The following is a 15,970-nucleotide window of genomic DNA, read 5'->3' on the forward strand; positions in this document are numbered from 1 at the left end:
TCCGAGAAGCAGAGTTGGAAGGGACCCACAAGGATCATCGAGTCCAACTCCTAGGTTCCCAAAGGACCCCATAAAAACCAAACCCTGTGTCTGAGGGCGGTGTCCAAATGCTTCTTGAACTCCCTCAGGCTCAGGGCCGTGACCACGTCCCTGGGGGGCCTGTCCCAGTGCCTGAGCACCTCTGGGTGCAGAACCTTTCCCTAACCCCCAGCCTGACCCTCCACTGTCCCAGCTCCATGCCATTCCCTCGGGTCCTGTCGCTGTCCCCAGAGAGCAGAGCTCAGCGCCTGCCCCTCCGCTCCCCTCGTGAGGGAGCTGCAGGCCGCCATGAGGCCTCCCCTCGGCCTGCTCTGCTCGGGGCCGAACACACCACGGTTCCTCACCCATTCCTCACACGTCTTCCCCTCCAGACCCTTTCCCATCCTCGTAGCCCTCCTTTGGACACTCTCTAATAGTTTTATGTCCCTCTTTGACTGTGACACCCCAACCTTCACACAGTGCCTGAGGTGAGGCCGCACCAGCACGCAGCAGGGCGGGCGGATGACGATTCCCCGGCTGCTCCCAGAACCCGGTGCCACGAAGAGATCAAAACCAAAACCCACGCAGGCTGAGACCTCCTGGACACCAGCCTGGAGCCACGAGCCGTGCCTGGCTGGGAAAGCGCCCGCATCCTGTTGACTTCCACAGTAAATGGCTGAATGGCAGCTGCTTCGCTGGCTCTTTTCGCTTTTCAAGTGCCAGCTCCAGAAAATCTTCCCACCCAGCTCAACGTGGGCACAACGATGCCTGGAAGCCAAACGGAACCGCAGACGCCGGCCCGGGGACCTCCTGAGCTCCCTTCCAGCCTCGTTTATTTTCTGCCCACCCCCTGGCGCTGGGGAGCGAAGTGCCGTGACAGGAGGCCTTGCTCTCAGCCACGAGTCCCTACAGCAGAGCACACAAATACGAGGAAAAGGGACAAAAATGAGGAAAGGACAGGAGTTAGGAGACACCTTCTGCTTCCCAGCTGCCTGCTGAAGCCCCCTGTGCCTTCCAGCGGAGCCAAACTTTACCTCCAGAGGACGGCAGTGCCCTTTTGGGGCGGTCATAGGGCCGTGGCAGGGTTGACCAGCAAGCCCTGGCTGCTGCAGTGGGGGATTTCACCCCAAACCCGCTCCCTCTCCCCGTCATCGTGGAGGCCGAGACACCCGACTAAAGCATCGGCCACTCGGCCTGCGTTTTTTTCTATACAATATTTACACGTTTTTATAAAAAGCGACACCACGAAGCTGCCTGTTCTGTAGCAATTGGGGAGGGGGGGAGAAACGAGTGGCTCACAGCCTCTAACAACCAGAGGGAGAAGGGCAAACCCCTAAAGGGGAATTCTCCCTGGGTCGTGTCGTTGCTTTCGGGTTTTGGCAGTGTCTGTAGTGAACGGCTCCTGCTTGCGCTCCCCTGCGAGCAGCCGGAGCCGGGGGGCACCTGGGGTCGGTGCCGAAAGTGCCCCGGAAGGATCCCGGAGTTGTGTCCGAGGGTCCCTGAGCCGCAGCGGGGTGGTGCTGGTGCTGGTGCCGGAGCTCCTCGCTGCGGTCGATGGCTTGGGGGTGGCTGAAAAGAGAGCAGGGAGGGAGTCAGAGCAAGGCAGAGGGATGCTCGCCTCGGTCAGCAGTGGTTTGGGGGTGGTTTGGGGTTAAAGCAGCTGTAGGGATGGCGTCTGGATGGCCCAACTAGCCAGGGAAGGGGTGTGATTTGGGGCAGGGCAGCCTGGTTTCAACTCCAGCACACAAACCCCGTACCCCAAAACATTTTCCACTGGTGCCAACAGCCCAGTCTGCAGCGAGGACGGGCGCATCCTGCTCCTGATGTCCTGCCTCCGTCCCTCACACCCCGCTCCTCCAGCCCACCCTCTGCTTTTTGGCCCCCAGCTCAAGCCACCCACCACCTCCTCCACCCCGGGGTGCTCCCGGGGCTCGCCCACCGGGATTTTTTCCCCCCCACCTTCGGCCGACGGAGCGGGCTCTTCCATGACAGTCACTTGGTCAGGCTGTTTAAAGCAGCCGCCTGGCCCCCGGGGCGAGGATGCTCCGTGCTCAGGGCAGCTGGGGACAGGGGGACACGCTCTGCCCCGCGCCGCTGCCGCTCGGGGAAGCATCCAACTTTCCAACCGAGCCCCGAGCATCCTCCTCGCTGGCCGGGCTGGCAGATACACCGAGTTGGCCGGGCCGTGGGTGCTCAGCCCATGGGGAAGACGCCGGGTGGCACCGTCTCATCGTCCTCGGCTGCGGTGGCGCGAGCCACCATGGCGATGGCCGTCCCCGCCACCTCGTATTCCTGCCGGCTGCTCCTGAAAACAGGAGAGGGGCATCGTCGGCACCCAAAGCTTTTTTTTTTTTTTTTTTTTTTTTTTTTTTTTTCCCAGCTTTTTGGGAAGTTTGGGGACCGAGGGTGGCTTGTCACTGCACCGCGTGGGCTCAGCACACTTACATTTTCATCCTCCAGCAGCAGCAAGCCACGACGCCGGCGATGACCAGCAGCGGGAGCCCTGTGGGAAGAGACGAGGCAGGCGGTGAGCAGCACCCAACAGGGGAACAGCCCCGCTCAAAACAGCTCCGCAAAAAGCCCAAAAACGCATTATTCACGACTTTTCACAGCGTATTTTCAAGGTGCCCACCCTGGCGGGGGAAGAAATGTGGGCGCTGCGTCCTGCCCCCCCTTGGAGGCATCGCCCCCCGGCCACGGCGCAAACCTCGCCCAGCTTTTAGGGTGAAAATATAAATTAAATGAGCCCACGCTTGCCGAAAATGAGCTTTTTTTGCTCGACCCAGCGCTGCTTACCGATGGAAGAGGCCAATATCTGGGCGGAAACTGCAAAAAAAAAAACAAAAAAAAAGAGAAACGGAGATTTTAGCCGCAGAGCTGGGGAAGCCCGGGAAAGGGGAAGATGCTGGGGGGAAACGGCATTAAAAAGGAGCTCGGAGGGAAGGGGAAAAATGCGTCAAAACGGTAAAAGAGCCTGCAGTGAGTGAAACGCAGCCCCGCTGGCAGGTTGTCTCCCTTGGGGAGGTGAACCAACCTGCAGCGTGGTCCGCGGGGGCAGTGGGCAGCGGGGTTGTCCCCAGGGCCATCCCTTTTCCTGGCGGGGACGTCTCCAGCAGCGGGGACGTCGCCGGCAGCGTGGACGTCTCCGGCGATGCCCCGTCAGCCCCCGGCGGCGCGGGTGTTGCTGCTGGAGAGGGGCTGGAGGTCGGAGCGGTGCCGGTGGTTCCTGCTTGGGGAAAGGGTGTAAAAACCCTTGGAGTTTTGGGGCAGTTTTCAGCGGTGCTCTGTGCGCGGCCTCGCACCGGATCCGGGCAAGGGGGTGGCGAGGGCGACCCAGCCCACCCCACAGCTAGGAGGTGGTGGAAGGTCACGCAGGTGGGTTAGAGGAGTATGGGATCAGAGAATCCTAGAGGTGTTAAGGTTGGAAGAGCCCTCCAACATCACCTAGCCCAATATCCCCCTACCATTGAGGTCACCACCAAACCCTGTCCCCAAGCACCACGTCCAACCTCTCCTCGAACACCCCAAGGGACGGGGACTCCACCACCTCCCTGGGCAACCTCTTTCTGAGCAGAAATGGCTCCTCATTTCCAACCTCAACCCCAAAACCCGCCTGCAGGGCCACGTTTGCCTTTTCCTCACCTCTTTGGCTCGTCCTCATGGTGGGCAGCACGGTCGGGAGCTCGGGGCTGGGGGTTTGCAGGGGTAGAGCCGGGTCCCCTTGGGGGAAAACACAACGCGGAGACGCCGTCAGCGCCGCCGCCACCCCGCGTCCTCCTCCACCCCGTCCCCAAATCCACCCGGCGAGATCTTACGGATGCACTGAAGACTGGCGGGCGTCCAGACGGGTTTGGAGTCGTGGAGGACGCACTGGATGAGGCCGGAGGTGCCGGCTTTGCGCTTGTAGCCCGGCTTGCAGGTGTAGCGCAGGCAGGCGTGGAGCTGCGTGCTGTTGCCCGCATCGATGCGCGCGTTGTCCACGTCCTTGGGGCGGCTGCATCGCACTGTCACGGGGGGGAAAATACAAAAATGAAGGTGATAACAAGGGCGTGAGGGGCTCACCGTGCCCAAAAAATGGGTCTCGGCCTGCTGGGGAAGGGGTGCGGGGTGTTGGTGCTGCTCCAAGGCTGGGAGAGGGCACAAACGGAGGTTGTGCCCTGGTTACAGCTGGGTTTTTGGCATGTTTGTGGTCCCTTCAAGCAGCAAAAAAAAAGGGTTTTAGCAGAAAAAAAGCCTTCTGGCTGAATTTCTCCCCCTGCAGCGAGCTTCTCGGTCAGCTGTGTCCCACCACCATCCGCCACGCTCCGGCTCCGCTCTGTTCTCCTCCCGTTGTGCAGGACGTGGGGGATTTCCAGGCACTGCAGAGTCCTCCCGCTGCTTCCCGGGGTTGTCACCCCGCTGCTGGCTGCAACCCCCGGCCCTGGAGGTGGCCAAAATCTGACCGCCACGTGGCCAGGCACGGTGGGGATCCGAGCTATCGCTTTCCTTCTCCTCGTGCTTCCCCTTGAGCTCCGATTTGAGGTCGGTTTTTGCCAGAGGGCGTCAAGATTTCGCTTCCTTTCCCCTTTTCCGCGATGGAGAAAGTTTTTTCCCGGGGTGATGCGTGGCAGAGAGGGACGCCAGGCTGGAGCAACTTTTGGTGATGTCCCCAAGGCCACCAGGAGCTGAGGGTGCAGGGGAGGTCCAAACCCTTTCCAGTGACTCTGAGAAGCACCCAGCGGCTGCAGCAGGGCGGCAGGGATGGGAGCAGGTTGTGGGTAGGGGCACAAGGACAACGGGGTTGGGATTGCAGTGGTGGGGATGGGAGAATAACAGGGACAGGAGGACGATGGGGATGGAACGATGGTGGCAATGGGAATGGGAACGTGGTGGCAGTGGGGGACAGATGGGAGCACGACGGGGACAGGAGAATGATGGCAACGGGGACAGGAGCACGATGGGGATGGGGACAGGAGCACAACAGCAATGGGAACGTGGTGGGGACAGGACAATGATGGAGATGGGAGCGTGATGGATAAAGGAATGGGAACACAACGGGAATTCCCATCACAAAACCAGCAAAAAAAACGCTTCGTGAGCAAACTCCATCCCGGCCTCCCTCTCGCAGGAGCCTTCCTTCCTCTCCGGGGTCCATTTTTTGGGGCATTTCCACCCGTTCTCAGGGCAGGGGCACGGGGTGAGTGCCACCACCGCCGCCGTGCTGGCAGCAGCTCCGCGGCACGTGTTGGCAAAGGAAGCGGGCAGGCAGCCAGGACGGGCTCACCACCCTGGGAGAAGCCAAAGAGCAGCTTTGGTCGCTGCCATGCGGGTGTCCCTCATCCTTCAAAATGCCAGGGACGAGCCGAATCGCTCGGAAATAAAAGCTACTTCAGGCTGAAACACCCCCGTTTGTATCCGCAGCATCTCCTGGCAGAGCCCCAGCCGTGCCTGGGGTGGTCCGAGCCACCCGGGCTGCTTTTTTTCTCCCTTTTCTCTTCGTTTTGGTGCTTGGGCAGCTCCGTGCTGTGTCTCCAGGTGCTGGGACGCCCCGAAATGCTGCAGAAACCATCGCTGAGGTCCGGGACGTGAGCGACGCCGGGCACGTGCCGAGCGCGTCGGTTCTCAGCCTCCGCTCCAGACAGCGGTGACATTTCCAGGAGGAAAACGAGGCAGCGCCGCGGGACGCTCGCCTGGCAATAAACCTGCAGCGGTGCCATAAAATCAGTGGAAAGACCTTCCGCTGCCAAAAAGAAAAATCAAAACAATGCGAAAGCGAAGCGAGCGCAGGGGGGGAAATCCAGCCAGAAAAAAAGGGGAGAAAAGCTTTGGGGGCTCAGATTTCCAGCTGGACAAAACCCCCTGGATTTTGGTCAGTGCTGAGGACTGGCGTGCAGCCAGTGCTTCCCAGAGTTTGCTTTCCCCTTACAAAAAAACAAGCCATCTGCCTTCTGTTTTCCTGGATTACTCGAGGAGAAGCTCACAAAAGTGCCGGCACGGCCAAAAGCAGCTCTCTGTTGATCCCCGCTCCTTCCCAGCATCTCAAGTTGAGTTTTTGCCATTAATCCCATTAATCTGCCGGCCCAAATGCTCAAAAACTCATGGCACGGGAGCGAACTGCTGTGCTGGGCGCACACCTCGGGTCCAGGCGGGTTTTGGAGCCCGGATTTCCCATTTCCACGTCGCCGAGCCGTCCCCCTCCAGCTGCACAACCGCAATCAGCCATCAGAGAATCCCCACTGGGAAAGCTTTCCCATGGTGGTGGCTGGATCTCCTCCAAAAATCATCAGCCAAGCGAGAGCGGGTGCCGTTTTCTGCGAACGTTTTAAAGAGCGTGAGCCAAAAAAAATAAATAAAGAGAGGAAAGAGAAATTTCACAACTCTCTGCCCGAGACCAGAGAGAGAATCCATGGAAGACACCAAAATCCTAGAAATAAGTGAAACTTTTGGCTGTTTTGCAACTAACGGGCCCCAAAGCGCGTGAAATCGAACAGCCGTGCCCGTGGGTGCGAGGGAGAGGTGTTAGCACGGGAACACCCAACGAGGAGCCACCGGTGGGTTTGTCTCTTATTGATGAGGAAGAATCGCTCCGTGGTATAATTAGGCGTGATGGTAATGGATTGTGTTAAGAAAATAAGCAGACATTTAATTTTCACTGGGATTCAGGTAAAACCGAACACCTCTGGTGTTGTCCCCTCCAGTCACAATCCTCAGCTCTCCAAATCTGCGCGCAAAAAAAGGTGAGTTCAGCTTCAGCCCCGCGCGGCCAGGAGAGCCGCAGGGAGCCCGGTGCTGGAGCTTCCCCCGGTGCCGGGCTCGGATTTACCCTCCCCGCGTCCCGAAGGCAAGAAAAAAAAAGATTTCTCCTGACAAATATCCTCGCGTTTCTGTGCTTTGCCCTGCGAAATGCAGCCCCGGGGGTGCGACACCTGGTGTGAGCTCGGCGGGACGCGGTGGCTGCGGCACCTCCCGAATTATCCAGCACTGAGCGAAAAGCAGCCGAATTTGCCCCAAACCCGGTCCCGACGTCCTCTCCAAGCAGCTCCGCATCCGAGCATCATCCACGGGGCCAAGGGCAGGAGGTGCTGCCTTCGGGGAAAACTCTCTCCGGCGTTTCGCCCGCCGCCGGCGTCGTTTTACAGCGCGGCGTTGCACACGCGGGCAATTCAGAGCTGGGAATAAACTCATTTTCCAGGGCGTTGCTGTTTTGGCAGCCAGGAGCCAGATAAAAGGAGCACAAAATCCATCCCCGAAGCTTTTCAGGGCGTCCCGCGCTTCCACTTTCAGGCAAACCTTTCCAAATCCCCCCCCGTTTTCAGATAATTGAGCGGGGCTAACACGTGCCGGGGAAGGTTTTGGCACCGGTGCGAGCGTTTCCCCCGGGCTTTGAGCATCGCTGGCTCCTCTCACACCCCGGCACCGTTTTTCTTTAAGCCACTCGGGAGAGGCGATGCCAAATTTCCACAAGATCCCGGTCTGGCGGCGATGCCCACCAATTGCCCCGAGCCCCGTTTCGTGCCCCAGCTCCGTGCCCCCAACGGGAACCCCCCTATGGGATCCGGCTCCCGTGGGGAGCAGCACCCGGGGTCCTAAAATCGTCCCCAAAGCCTTCGGGGATGCCGTGGGGGATTTGGGGTGGGCGCCAAGTGGGACTGGAGGGTACCCGGTGGGGTGTAAGGGGAGATGGGGGAGCAGTGTGGGCACCCGTGGGTGCAGCGTGGGGACCCGTGGGTGCTGTATGGGGACCCATGGGTGCTGTATGGGGACCCGTGGGTGCTGTATGGGGACCCATGGGTGCAGGGTGAGCGCTTGGGTGCAGCGTGGGCACCCATGGGTGCAGCGTGGGGACCCGCAGGAGCAGCGTGGGGACCCGTGGGTGCAGGGTGAGCACTCAGGGTGCAGGGCGAGCACCCATGGGTGCAGCGTGGGCACCCCGGGAAGGAACCAGGAGACCCCAGGGCGACTCGGGGCGCAGCGTGGGCACCCATGGGTGCAAGGCGAGCACTCAGGGCGCAGCGTGAGCACCCATGGGTGCAGCGTGGGCACCCGGGGAGGGAACCAGGGAGCTTTAGGACGAAGCGCAGCCACGCCGGGAGCCCCCGGGCGCGCACCCAGCGCGCGTCTCCCTCCCCACCAGGGCAACCCGGGCACCCATGGGTGCCCCCTAGGGACCACGGGGAGGGCTCGGGCAAGGCGAGGAGCTGCCCGAGCCCCTCGCCGGTAGGACGGGAGCCCCGGGGGAGCCTCGCTTACCGGTTTCGCCGGCGATCCAGGGCAGCAGGAGGGCGACGGCCCCGCAGAGGAGCGAGAGCAGCGGGCGAGCCATGGGCGGCGGCACCGGGCAGGGGGCTCAGGGCTCCCCCGGGGGCTCCGAGGCGCTGCCTCGCCGCCCGCCGCCGCCGGCCATGGCCCTTCCCTTCCCTTCTCTTCCTCTCTTCCCGGCCCGGCCCCTTTCGCTTTCGCTTTCGGCCTGGGGTGAGCCCGGCGGGGACGCGCCCGCCCCGAGGGAACGGGGCCGGGAAGGGGGGAGGCACCCGAGGGCGGAGGTCGGGGGGGTGGTACCCAAAAAGGGGGAGATGGGGTACCCCAGGGGGTGATGGGGTACCCCAGGGGGTGCTGTACCCAAAAAAGGGGAGATGGGGTACCCAAAAAGAGGGAGATGGGTTACCCCAGGGGGAGATGGGGTACCCCAAGGGGTGCTGTACCCAAAAAGGGGGAGATGGGGTACCCAAAAAAGGGGAGATGGGGTACCCCAAGGGGTGCTCTAGGGGGAGGGAGGATGCCTTACCCCAGGGGGATGCGATACCTGAAGGAGGGGTTATCTTTGGGGTTGCAATATCGGGGGGAGATGATTTACCCCAGGGCATGCAATACCCAAAAGGGGAGACCCCTCTTTACCCCAGGGGGTTGCAAGACCCAAAAAGGGGGATGCGACACCCAAAAAGGGGGATGCAAGACCCAAAAAGGGGGATGCAACACCCAAAGGGGGGATGCAACACCCAGAGGGGTTATACAATACCCAAAAACAGGATGGAGGGGATGCAGCTTCAGGTAGGGGATGGGGAAGGATTCAGCTCGGGTGCATGGATGCATCAGGGGAAATGTGGTGCCATGGGGGAATGCAATTCCCCCCCAAATCCCAGGGAACGCAGTTGGGTGCGATGCCAGAACTCTCTTAAACCGAATTCTCAGCCAAAACTCTCTTTGGGTGGGTGGGGGGGACCCCAGGGATGTTGATGTCGGAGGCCTGAAATGCTGGAGCTGGAGTTTGCTGGTCCGAAACTGGAAACCAAGCCATGAGCCAAGGCCCTGGAGGATGCGCGGAGCTCCTGCATTGGGATTTCAACCCACAGCGTGTTTGGGGCCGTGCTGCTCCCAGCAAACCCTCCCCAGGCTCCTTGTTGGGGGCCTCTTGGCTTCGTGTGTCTCCGTTTCCCCTTCCACAGACCAAGCACAAGTAGGGTTGAAGAGGGGAGACGACAACAACGACACAACTACCAGCACAACAACGAGAAGAGCAATTCGAAGGAGAATTTTTCCTGGTTGATTAAAAAGCCTTCATGAGGAGTAGGAAAACTCTCCCTCTGCCCCCCAAGGAGAAGGCATCAGCCCCCATTAACCTCCCTCGGAGCAGAAGGGAGTCGTGGTTGGTGGCCCAGGTGCTCATCAAGTCAATAAACCTTTCCGAGCGTATTTTAGCAAGCACACTTAATCTGTGTACTCTGGACAGCCAAGATTTCGCCCGATGAGCGTTATGAGGCAATCAGCAGGTTAGAGTTCACCGTGAGCCAAGGCAATAAATAGCTGAGGGCAATAACACCAGGATTTGGTAAGGAAAATCCTCAGCCTGCAAAGACTCCTGCAAGCGTTCGTTCGAAAGCCACGCAGAGGGCACGAGAGCATCACACCAGATTTTGGGGGAAGGCGTTTGTAATCCTTATAAAAACAAGCCCTGCGGCTCGTAAACGAGGTCTTTGTGCCCTGTCCTTGGCCCATGGCACTAAAAGATCCCTCTCACCTTGCCCCTGCCCCGTGCAGCAAGACAAGGAAGTGATCCTGAAGCATCCCTTGCCATGGGACATGAAGATGACCAAGGGCTGAGCTCACCTTTTCTATTTTCAAGGGGCTTTGCCATCCCATGGCCAAGCTAACGATGTAAAAATTGTCTTTTCAATTGCTTCTAGCATCTGAGAAACGAGTTTGGGGCTGAGCTGTCACCCACTGTCTCGCCATGCAGCGCTTTGGGGAAGGTTGGGTAGAAATAGCTGATGAGTTCTGCAAGTTTTGGGAGCCCCAGACAAAAAAAAAAGACCCTACAAAGCTCTGAAAGACACCGGGGACACGCAGAGAACCGTGCAACGTGGCCCAAACGGCGGTGTCACAGCGCAGACACGCAAGCACAGACTAGTTTTGGTGGTGCCTGCCCCTTCTGTGCCTCGTTTCCAAGTTCCTATGCAAATTTAAGAGAGCTTTGAATGGGCAATATTTCATTAATTTGCCTTGTCAGGTCACCTTTCGCTGCTGGAGTTTTGTTTCTTCCTCCTTGGCTACGTCAGGGTTTTGTTATTGACTATTTTACTGAAGATTTTGGGGTAAGAAAAGCTGGATTCGGACCAGGAGTAGAGATCAGTCCGGGGGCTTCAAAGAGAGAAAACTTGCTTGTTCCAAGAGGCGGCAGCGATGACCCCTCTCCTGCTGGGGTTAAAATGTTCTTTTGTGTTCATTTTCCAGCTAAAAGCAACGGAAACGGTTACTTAAACAGCAAGATAGCGCAGGGCCCAACAATAAATCTGCTTTGGCTTTTTTTTTTGGGGGGGGGGGGATGCAGCCAGGAATCATTCATTTCTTATCAATTCTAGCGTAACCTGTGCCGAGCACGTATAACCCCCGGGGATGTGAGATTATTTCAAAATGCTCTTATCTGCCAGGAATGTATCGGGGTTTGGTTCATCAGCTTTATTTGCATATGGTAAGTACCAAAGGTTGCTAGGAACTATTTTTAAAGATCAGATTTGCCAGGTGGAGTGATTTCCCGTCAGGTTAGCATCCCTGCTCTAGGTTTGTGTCTAGAAGAGGCACCTGAAAATAAAATAAAATGAAATAAAAATATTAAAATAGAGCCCTGGAAAAAAAAAGCAACATCAAAACTTTAACTGTTTCCTTATCCAGGAAGCAATCACAATGCTAATGTTTTGCCTTAAGGCAGCTCCAAAACCGCTGAGGCTCTCTGCGAAAGAAGCAGCTGGCTTTCTGGTACAGAAATAACAATTAGGCTTCCTGTAATTAGGGCTGCTAATGAGGAATGCCAGCAGCAGGTTTGGAGAGGCAAAAGTAAGTGTGACCCGCAGCTGGCGCTGCTTCCCACCCAGGGGTGCATAGGTGCAAAAAAATTTATCCTATGGGTGTTGCAGGTGAGTTTGAAGAGTTAAATGTGTTATTTAATAAGGAGAAGGAGGAGGAGGACAAAGAAGAATAAAGAGAAAAAGGAGGAGAAGAAGGAGAGAAAGGAGGAGGAGGTGCAGAAGGAAGAGGAGGACAAGAAGGAGAAGCTGAAGAAAGGGAAAGGAGAAGGAAGAGAAAGTGGAGAAGGAAGACAAGGAGAAAGAAGAAGAAGTGGGAGAAGCAGAAGTAGAAAGGAGAAGGAGAGGAGAAGGGGAAGGGGAAGGAGAAGGAGGAGAAAGAGAAAGGAGAAGGAATATGAGGAGAAGCAGGGGAAGTGGGAAGAAGAAAGAAGAAACAAGCAGGAGAAAAGAGAAATCAGGAGGAGAAGGGAGAAGCAGAAGAAGGAGAAGAAGCAGGAAAAGTAGGAGAGGGAGAAAAAGGAGGAGGAGAAAGAATTAAAAAGAAGTAAGAAGACAACGCAGTGCTCGGCATTCCAGTTGGGACCATTTTTTGGTAGGAGCCCAAACGCACTGCCTGGAGCCCACATTAGTTTGCTGTGGGTTTTATGCACTGATAGACATCAGCAACTTTTTATTTCTGGCTGCAAGGCGGCAGAGTTCCTGGAAACGGGCTGGTTTCCCTGCCCAGACAAATACCCTGGCTCGGCTCAGCAGGCGTGAGCGTCCCTGCGGCTCTGAAATCCGCGATACCTGGCTGGAGGAGCTTCCAAAAGCTGCTCCTGGGCTCGACGAGAGGATTTGCTCCTTGCTGGTGTTTCATCAGGCAGGACTTCACCACCGAGAAATCCCACGGGAGATGAGCAAGAGGTGGAGGGGCTGCTTGGCTCAGCAGGGGATCTCCGACGGGGTTTTTTTTTTGGAAATTCAGCTCCGTTTCCACGCAGGGCGATGGGGAGGCAGCGGTGAAACCACAGAGGGGGGTTTCTGCCTCAGGGTTGCTCTGGGTCTTGTCCTCTGGGATCCGTGGTTTTGGGGAATTTCGGCTCTCAGAGTGTAAGGTCAACGGTGAGGAACGCCCGCAGCCTTTTCTCCAAGGAATCTGACAGATTTGGGCTGGGAACTTTCAATTTATGCAATCGGAGTACATCCTGGGGGGGAATGAGTGCTGAAACATGAGCCCGTAACATCGCTAGCCAGAGGCTTGGACACAGTCCCTTTCTCCATAAATCACATCTCTAAGAGACTTCTCTGAAAGCAAAAATAATATTGCTCACTTTGTTTTTATTTATTTTTTAACGAGGAGGATGCACGGTTTCTGTGGCTCCTTCCAGAAGCGTATAAATGTCTGTCAGAGGAGGCTTTTTCCCATTTTACTTTCCTTGGGGTGAAAAACATTGTACGTGATATCACTCGAGAGTAGGAAGTGTAACAAGGTACTTTTAAAGCTGCCCTGAAATGTGTGAAATTGAACTCGCCTGCGTTTGCTGTTGAAAGCTGTGAATTATGGTAACGGGGAGATCTTTACTCCAAAACACTCATGCAGAGCAGGCTTGGAAAAAAACAAACCAAACCAAACCAAACCAAAACACGTTTTCCTCCTTGTAAGAAGTTCAGGGAAACTCTCCTTGCCCTCTATAAGGTGTCAAAGGAAACAGCTTGTTATAGAGGACTAAAAGTTTGAGGAAAACAGGCTTAGGAGCGGGTTGGTTTTCATTTCACGGATTTTCTCACCCGCCTGTAGATGGCTGAGGGTGTTAAGCTTCAGCTCGGCTTTATGATGAGATTGAGGGCGTCACACCGTGCAGCCTCCCAGCTTGTCCTCGCCACGAGGATGTTTTTATTTTTCCTCTCTTTGGCCTGAAAAAAATCAGTACTCACAAGGGACGTCCTGCACAGGGTTGTCTGGGTGCTTTGCTCGCCCGCTGCGCTACTTTTCTCAAAAAATTCTTGGAGCTGGCGGAGAAGCTGAGGAAGCAAACAAACAAACAAGCTGGCTATTTATAGGCAGTAACTCCAAGCCCTGGTTTTAGAGATGCATTGCCCGAGGATCGAGTGGCCTAACAAGTTAGCAGAGCCGTGAGGTCATTATTTGTGTGGGTTCGGAGCAGACCAGTGCGGTATTTTTAGCTTTTCCCCATCCTGCTGCTGAGGAGAGGATTAAGCAGACGTTGCTGCTCCTGAAAGCAGTCAGAGGTACAACCACGATCATGTAACCATGATTTCGGACGTGTGTTCAGCACGTAACAGCTTCAGTGCCATGTGTGTATGCCAACAAGGCTGCAAAATGCTGGGGAAGCAGCACTGGTGGGTGCTAAGCCTGAGCAGCCAGGGAGCCAGGGGCTTCTGCATAGATCCTGGAGGCAAATATAAGACTAAAAGGTGCCACCGGAGGCAAAAGAAAAAGGGAGGATAAAGCTGGAAGGGTTAAAGAGAGGGATTTCTTCTAAAAAAAAAGGCAAATTCCGGTTAGAAATGTTTCATCGCTGAGATGTGAGGTTACACAGAGAGCTCGGTAAAAAAGGATTTAATAAGGAGACAGACGGGCTGCGATGACAGGGACGTGGGGATGGGGCAGACAAGCATAACAGACCAGCTCCATTTTCCACCAAGCTGGCCTCTTTTATACCTTTTCTTGTCTATTCCTCAGTTTTTACTCCCTGCACACACCGTCACCAGTCTGCACGCTTCCACCAGCACCCCCAGTACAAGGACCCTTGGATTTGCACCTGTATCCATAAAGTCCCAGCTCAGCTGTTTGTTTCTTTTCTTTTTTTTTATAACAGCCCATGAATTAGTGTGACTGATGAGGTTTTTCTTGTCTTTGGCCTCCACTGGGTCTGTGTCTCGGTATGTTTTGTTTAGTTCTTTCCCCTTTCCTTCTTGTCTCCTTCTGCACTGCAAAGCTGCAAAAAAAAAAATAGAAAATAAAAATAAAACCAAATCCCTGTCTTGGCATAAACCAAAGGAAAACATGCAGCTGAGGAGTGTGGCTTTCCTGCAGGAGAAATTCTCCCAGCAGCTGCCACTGGGATTTTTGTGATGGGGCAAAGGATCCAGGAGCAGGGGAGATCGAGAAAGGGGTGGAAAGTGCAAACACAGCAAGGAAAGGGCTGGCACAGCACCTCGAAAGCACCCCTTTATCTTTAACACGTGCATGAGAGCTGAAGGGTGCTGCCACTAGGCTTCAGGTGAAGAAGAAGAACTGAAGACAAGGCATTTGGAATTAGGACTTTGGCTTGAAATACCAAAATCACGTTAACGAATTACATTCGGAGATGAAGGGGTGAACTAGTGCAGGGCATGCACAACAGCAGAAAAGCCCCAGACTGGATTTTTTTGTGAATCTGCATTTTCTGGTACAAGATGTCTCATCTGAAGCCACGGGCCACATGGATAAAAAGGAATATGCTCACGGTTTTTAAATGAGCAAGCGTTTCTCCTGGGGTTAACGCCACGATTAGAGCTTCAGTAGGCAAGACAGGTTAAAAGCTGAATGTCTAAAAGCTGAACATCGGAGTTATCACTCCAGAAAAGTTATACTGAAAGACTCCAAGCAGTAGTAGCAAGTTATTTGTCAAAGTAAAGGACTTGGTCTTGCAAACTATCCGTGCTGCCAGCATTTTCAGCTTTCAGTAAGATTGCAAGGACACGGGGTTTTTTTTGGAAGATGAATGCTCCTGCACTTATATCATTTGTTATTCTTTTTTTTTTTTAATGAGACAGGAAAAATGAACTAGAATACTACATTTTGGGAGTACTTTGTCTTCGTTTGTTATTGTTAAATGCAGTAAAGAGCAGCTGCTCCCTCCAGCTGCTCTGGCCCAGGACGGCTGATGCGAGGACCTCAACGGCTCCAGTAGACGATGCCAGGACCCCAACCAGCTCCCTGGACTGCACGTGCTCCTTCAGCAGGCATGCACATGGGACAGAGAGTGCAAACAGCGAAGGGAGAGTTGAGAAAAGATTTCATGAGAAAATATAGAAGAGAGAACAAACCGTGGTCATCAGGCACAAGGTTCAGCCAGAAAATCGCACTGACTGACCCCGTTTCACACATGTTTTTGCCCTTCTCGTGCTCTTTTCTCCCTATCCCCCCTCTTTGATCCTCCTGTTCCCTCTTCCCCCTGCACACCCCCATGAGCTCTGCAGTTTCTGCACCCTCCCAATCCCCTTGGTCCACATCCTCCCAGCAGCAAGGTTCGGCCTCCGTGCTGGTAGCTCGTTAGCCCACCAATTAGTGTGACAGGGAGTTCTGCTTCTTGTGATCATCTCCCACCTTAGAAACCCTCCTTCGGATAGCTCTGGTGGCATAAAAATTCCTACTTTCTCACCTAAATCAGTGTGTCTGACCAGATGGGCTCCCATCACCACCTTCTAGCCTTGGGAAAGGTCCATGACCAGGCACCCCCGAAGGAGCAGATGCTCTTCTTCCACAACCCTTATCATCATCTATACATTTTCAAGTTATTTTCTTACATTTCTGAGCTAAAACCACAGCCTCCAGCTACGAGAGCTGCTTCACACCAGCCTTATGCACAAATTTCTTCTCTTACTCGCAGGTTACTCGCAGGTTCTCACGTAGGGAATACGTTGCTGAAGAAGACTGGGTTGATGCCAAACACCACTCCAAACAC

General features: G+C 55.4%; 1 protein-coding gene across 4 annotated transcripts; it reads right to left on the reverse strand.

Annotated features, from left to right (window-relative positions):
* Positions 1–1,302: 1,302 nt before the first annotated feature.
* IL15RA (interleukin 15 receptor subunit alpha) lies at positions 1,303–8,385 on the reverse strand. Of its 4 annotated transcripts, XM_082768885.1 has the most exons (8): positions 8,248–8,385; positions 3,834–4,022; positions 3,661–3,738; positions 3,053–3,244; positions 2,815–2,844; positions 2,464–2,521; positions 1,978–2,323; positions 1,449–1,587 (listed from the first exon to the last, which is right to left on the reverse strand). In XM_082768885.1, the coding sequence occupies exons 1-7, from the start codon at positions 8,318–8,320 to the stop codon at positions 2,212–2,214; spliced, it is 732 nt and encodes a 243-aa protein (XP_082625011.1). In that variant the 5' UTR covers positions 8,321–8,385; the 3' UTR covers positions 1,449–1,587; positions 1,978–2,211. The 4 variants fall into 4 exon arrangements, with proteins under 4 accessions (XP_082625010.1, XP_082625012.1, XP_082625011.1 ...); XM_082768884.1 differs by lacking the exon at positions 1,978–2,323 and having other exon boundaries at positions 1,303–1,587; XM_082768887.1 differs by lacking the exon at positions 3,053–3,244.
* Positions 8,386–15,970: the final 7,585 nt, after the last annotated feature.

The sequence above is a fragment of the Aythya marila genome, assembly GCF_965140915.1.
Source record: "Aythya marila genome assembly, chromosome: 1".
Classification (NCBI taxonomy): Eukaryota; Metazoa; Chordata; class Aves; order Anseriformes; family Anatidae; genus Aythya; species Aythya marila.

What these genes read in the sequence shown, in the direction of transcription:
- IL15RA (XM_082768884.1), bottom strand. Translation starts at nt 8,320, where the DNA reads ATGGCTCGCCCGCTGCTCTCGCTCCTCTGCGGGGCCGTCGCCCTCCTG. An exon ending in CATGAGGACGAGCCAAAGAG is followed by an intron (nt 3,245 to 3,660) that starts GTGAGGAAAAGG and finishes TTCCCCAAGCAG; the next exon opens with GAACCACCGGCACCGCTCCG. An exon ending in TGCTGCTGGAGGATGAAAAT is followed by an intron (nt 1,588 to 2,463) that starts GTAAGTGTGCTG and finishes CTCTCTTTTCAG; the next exon opens with CCACCCCCAAGCCATCGACC.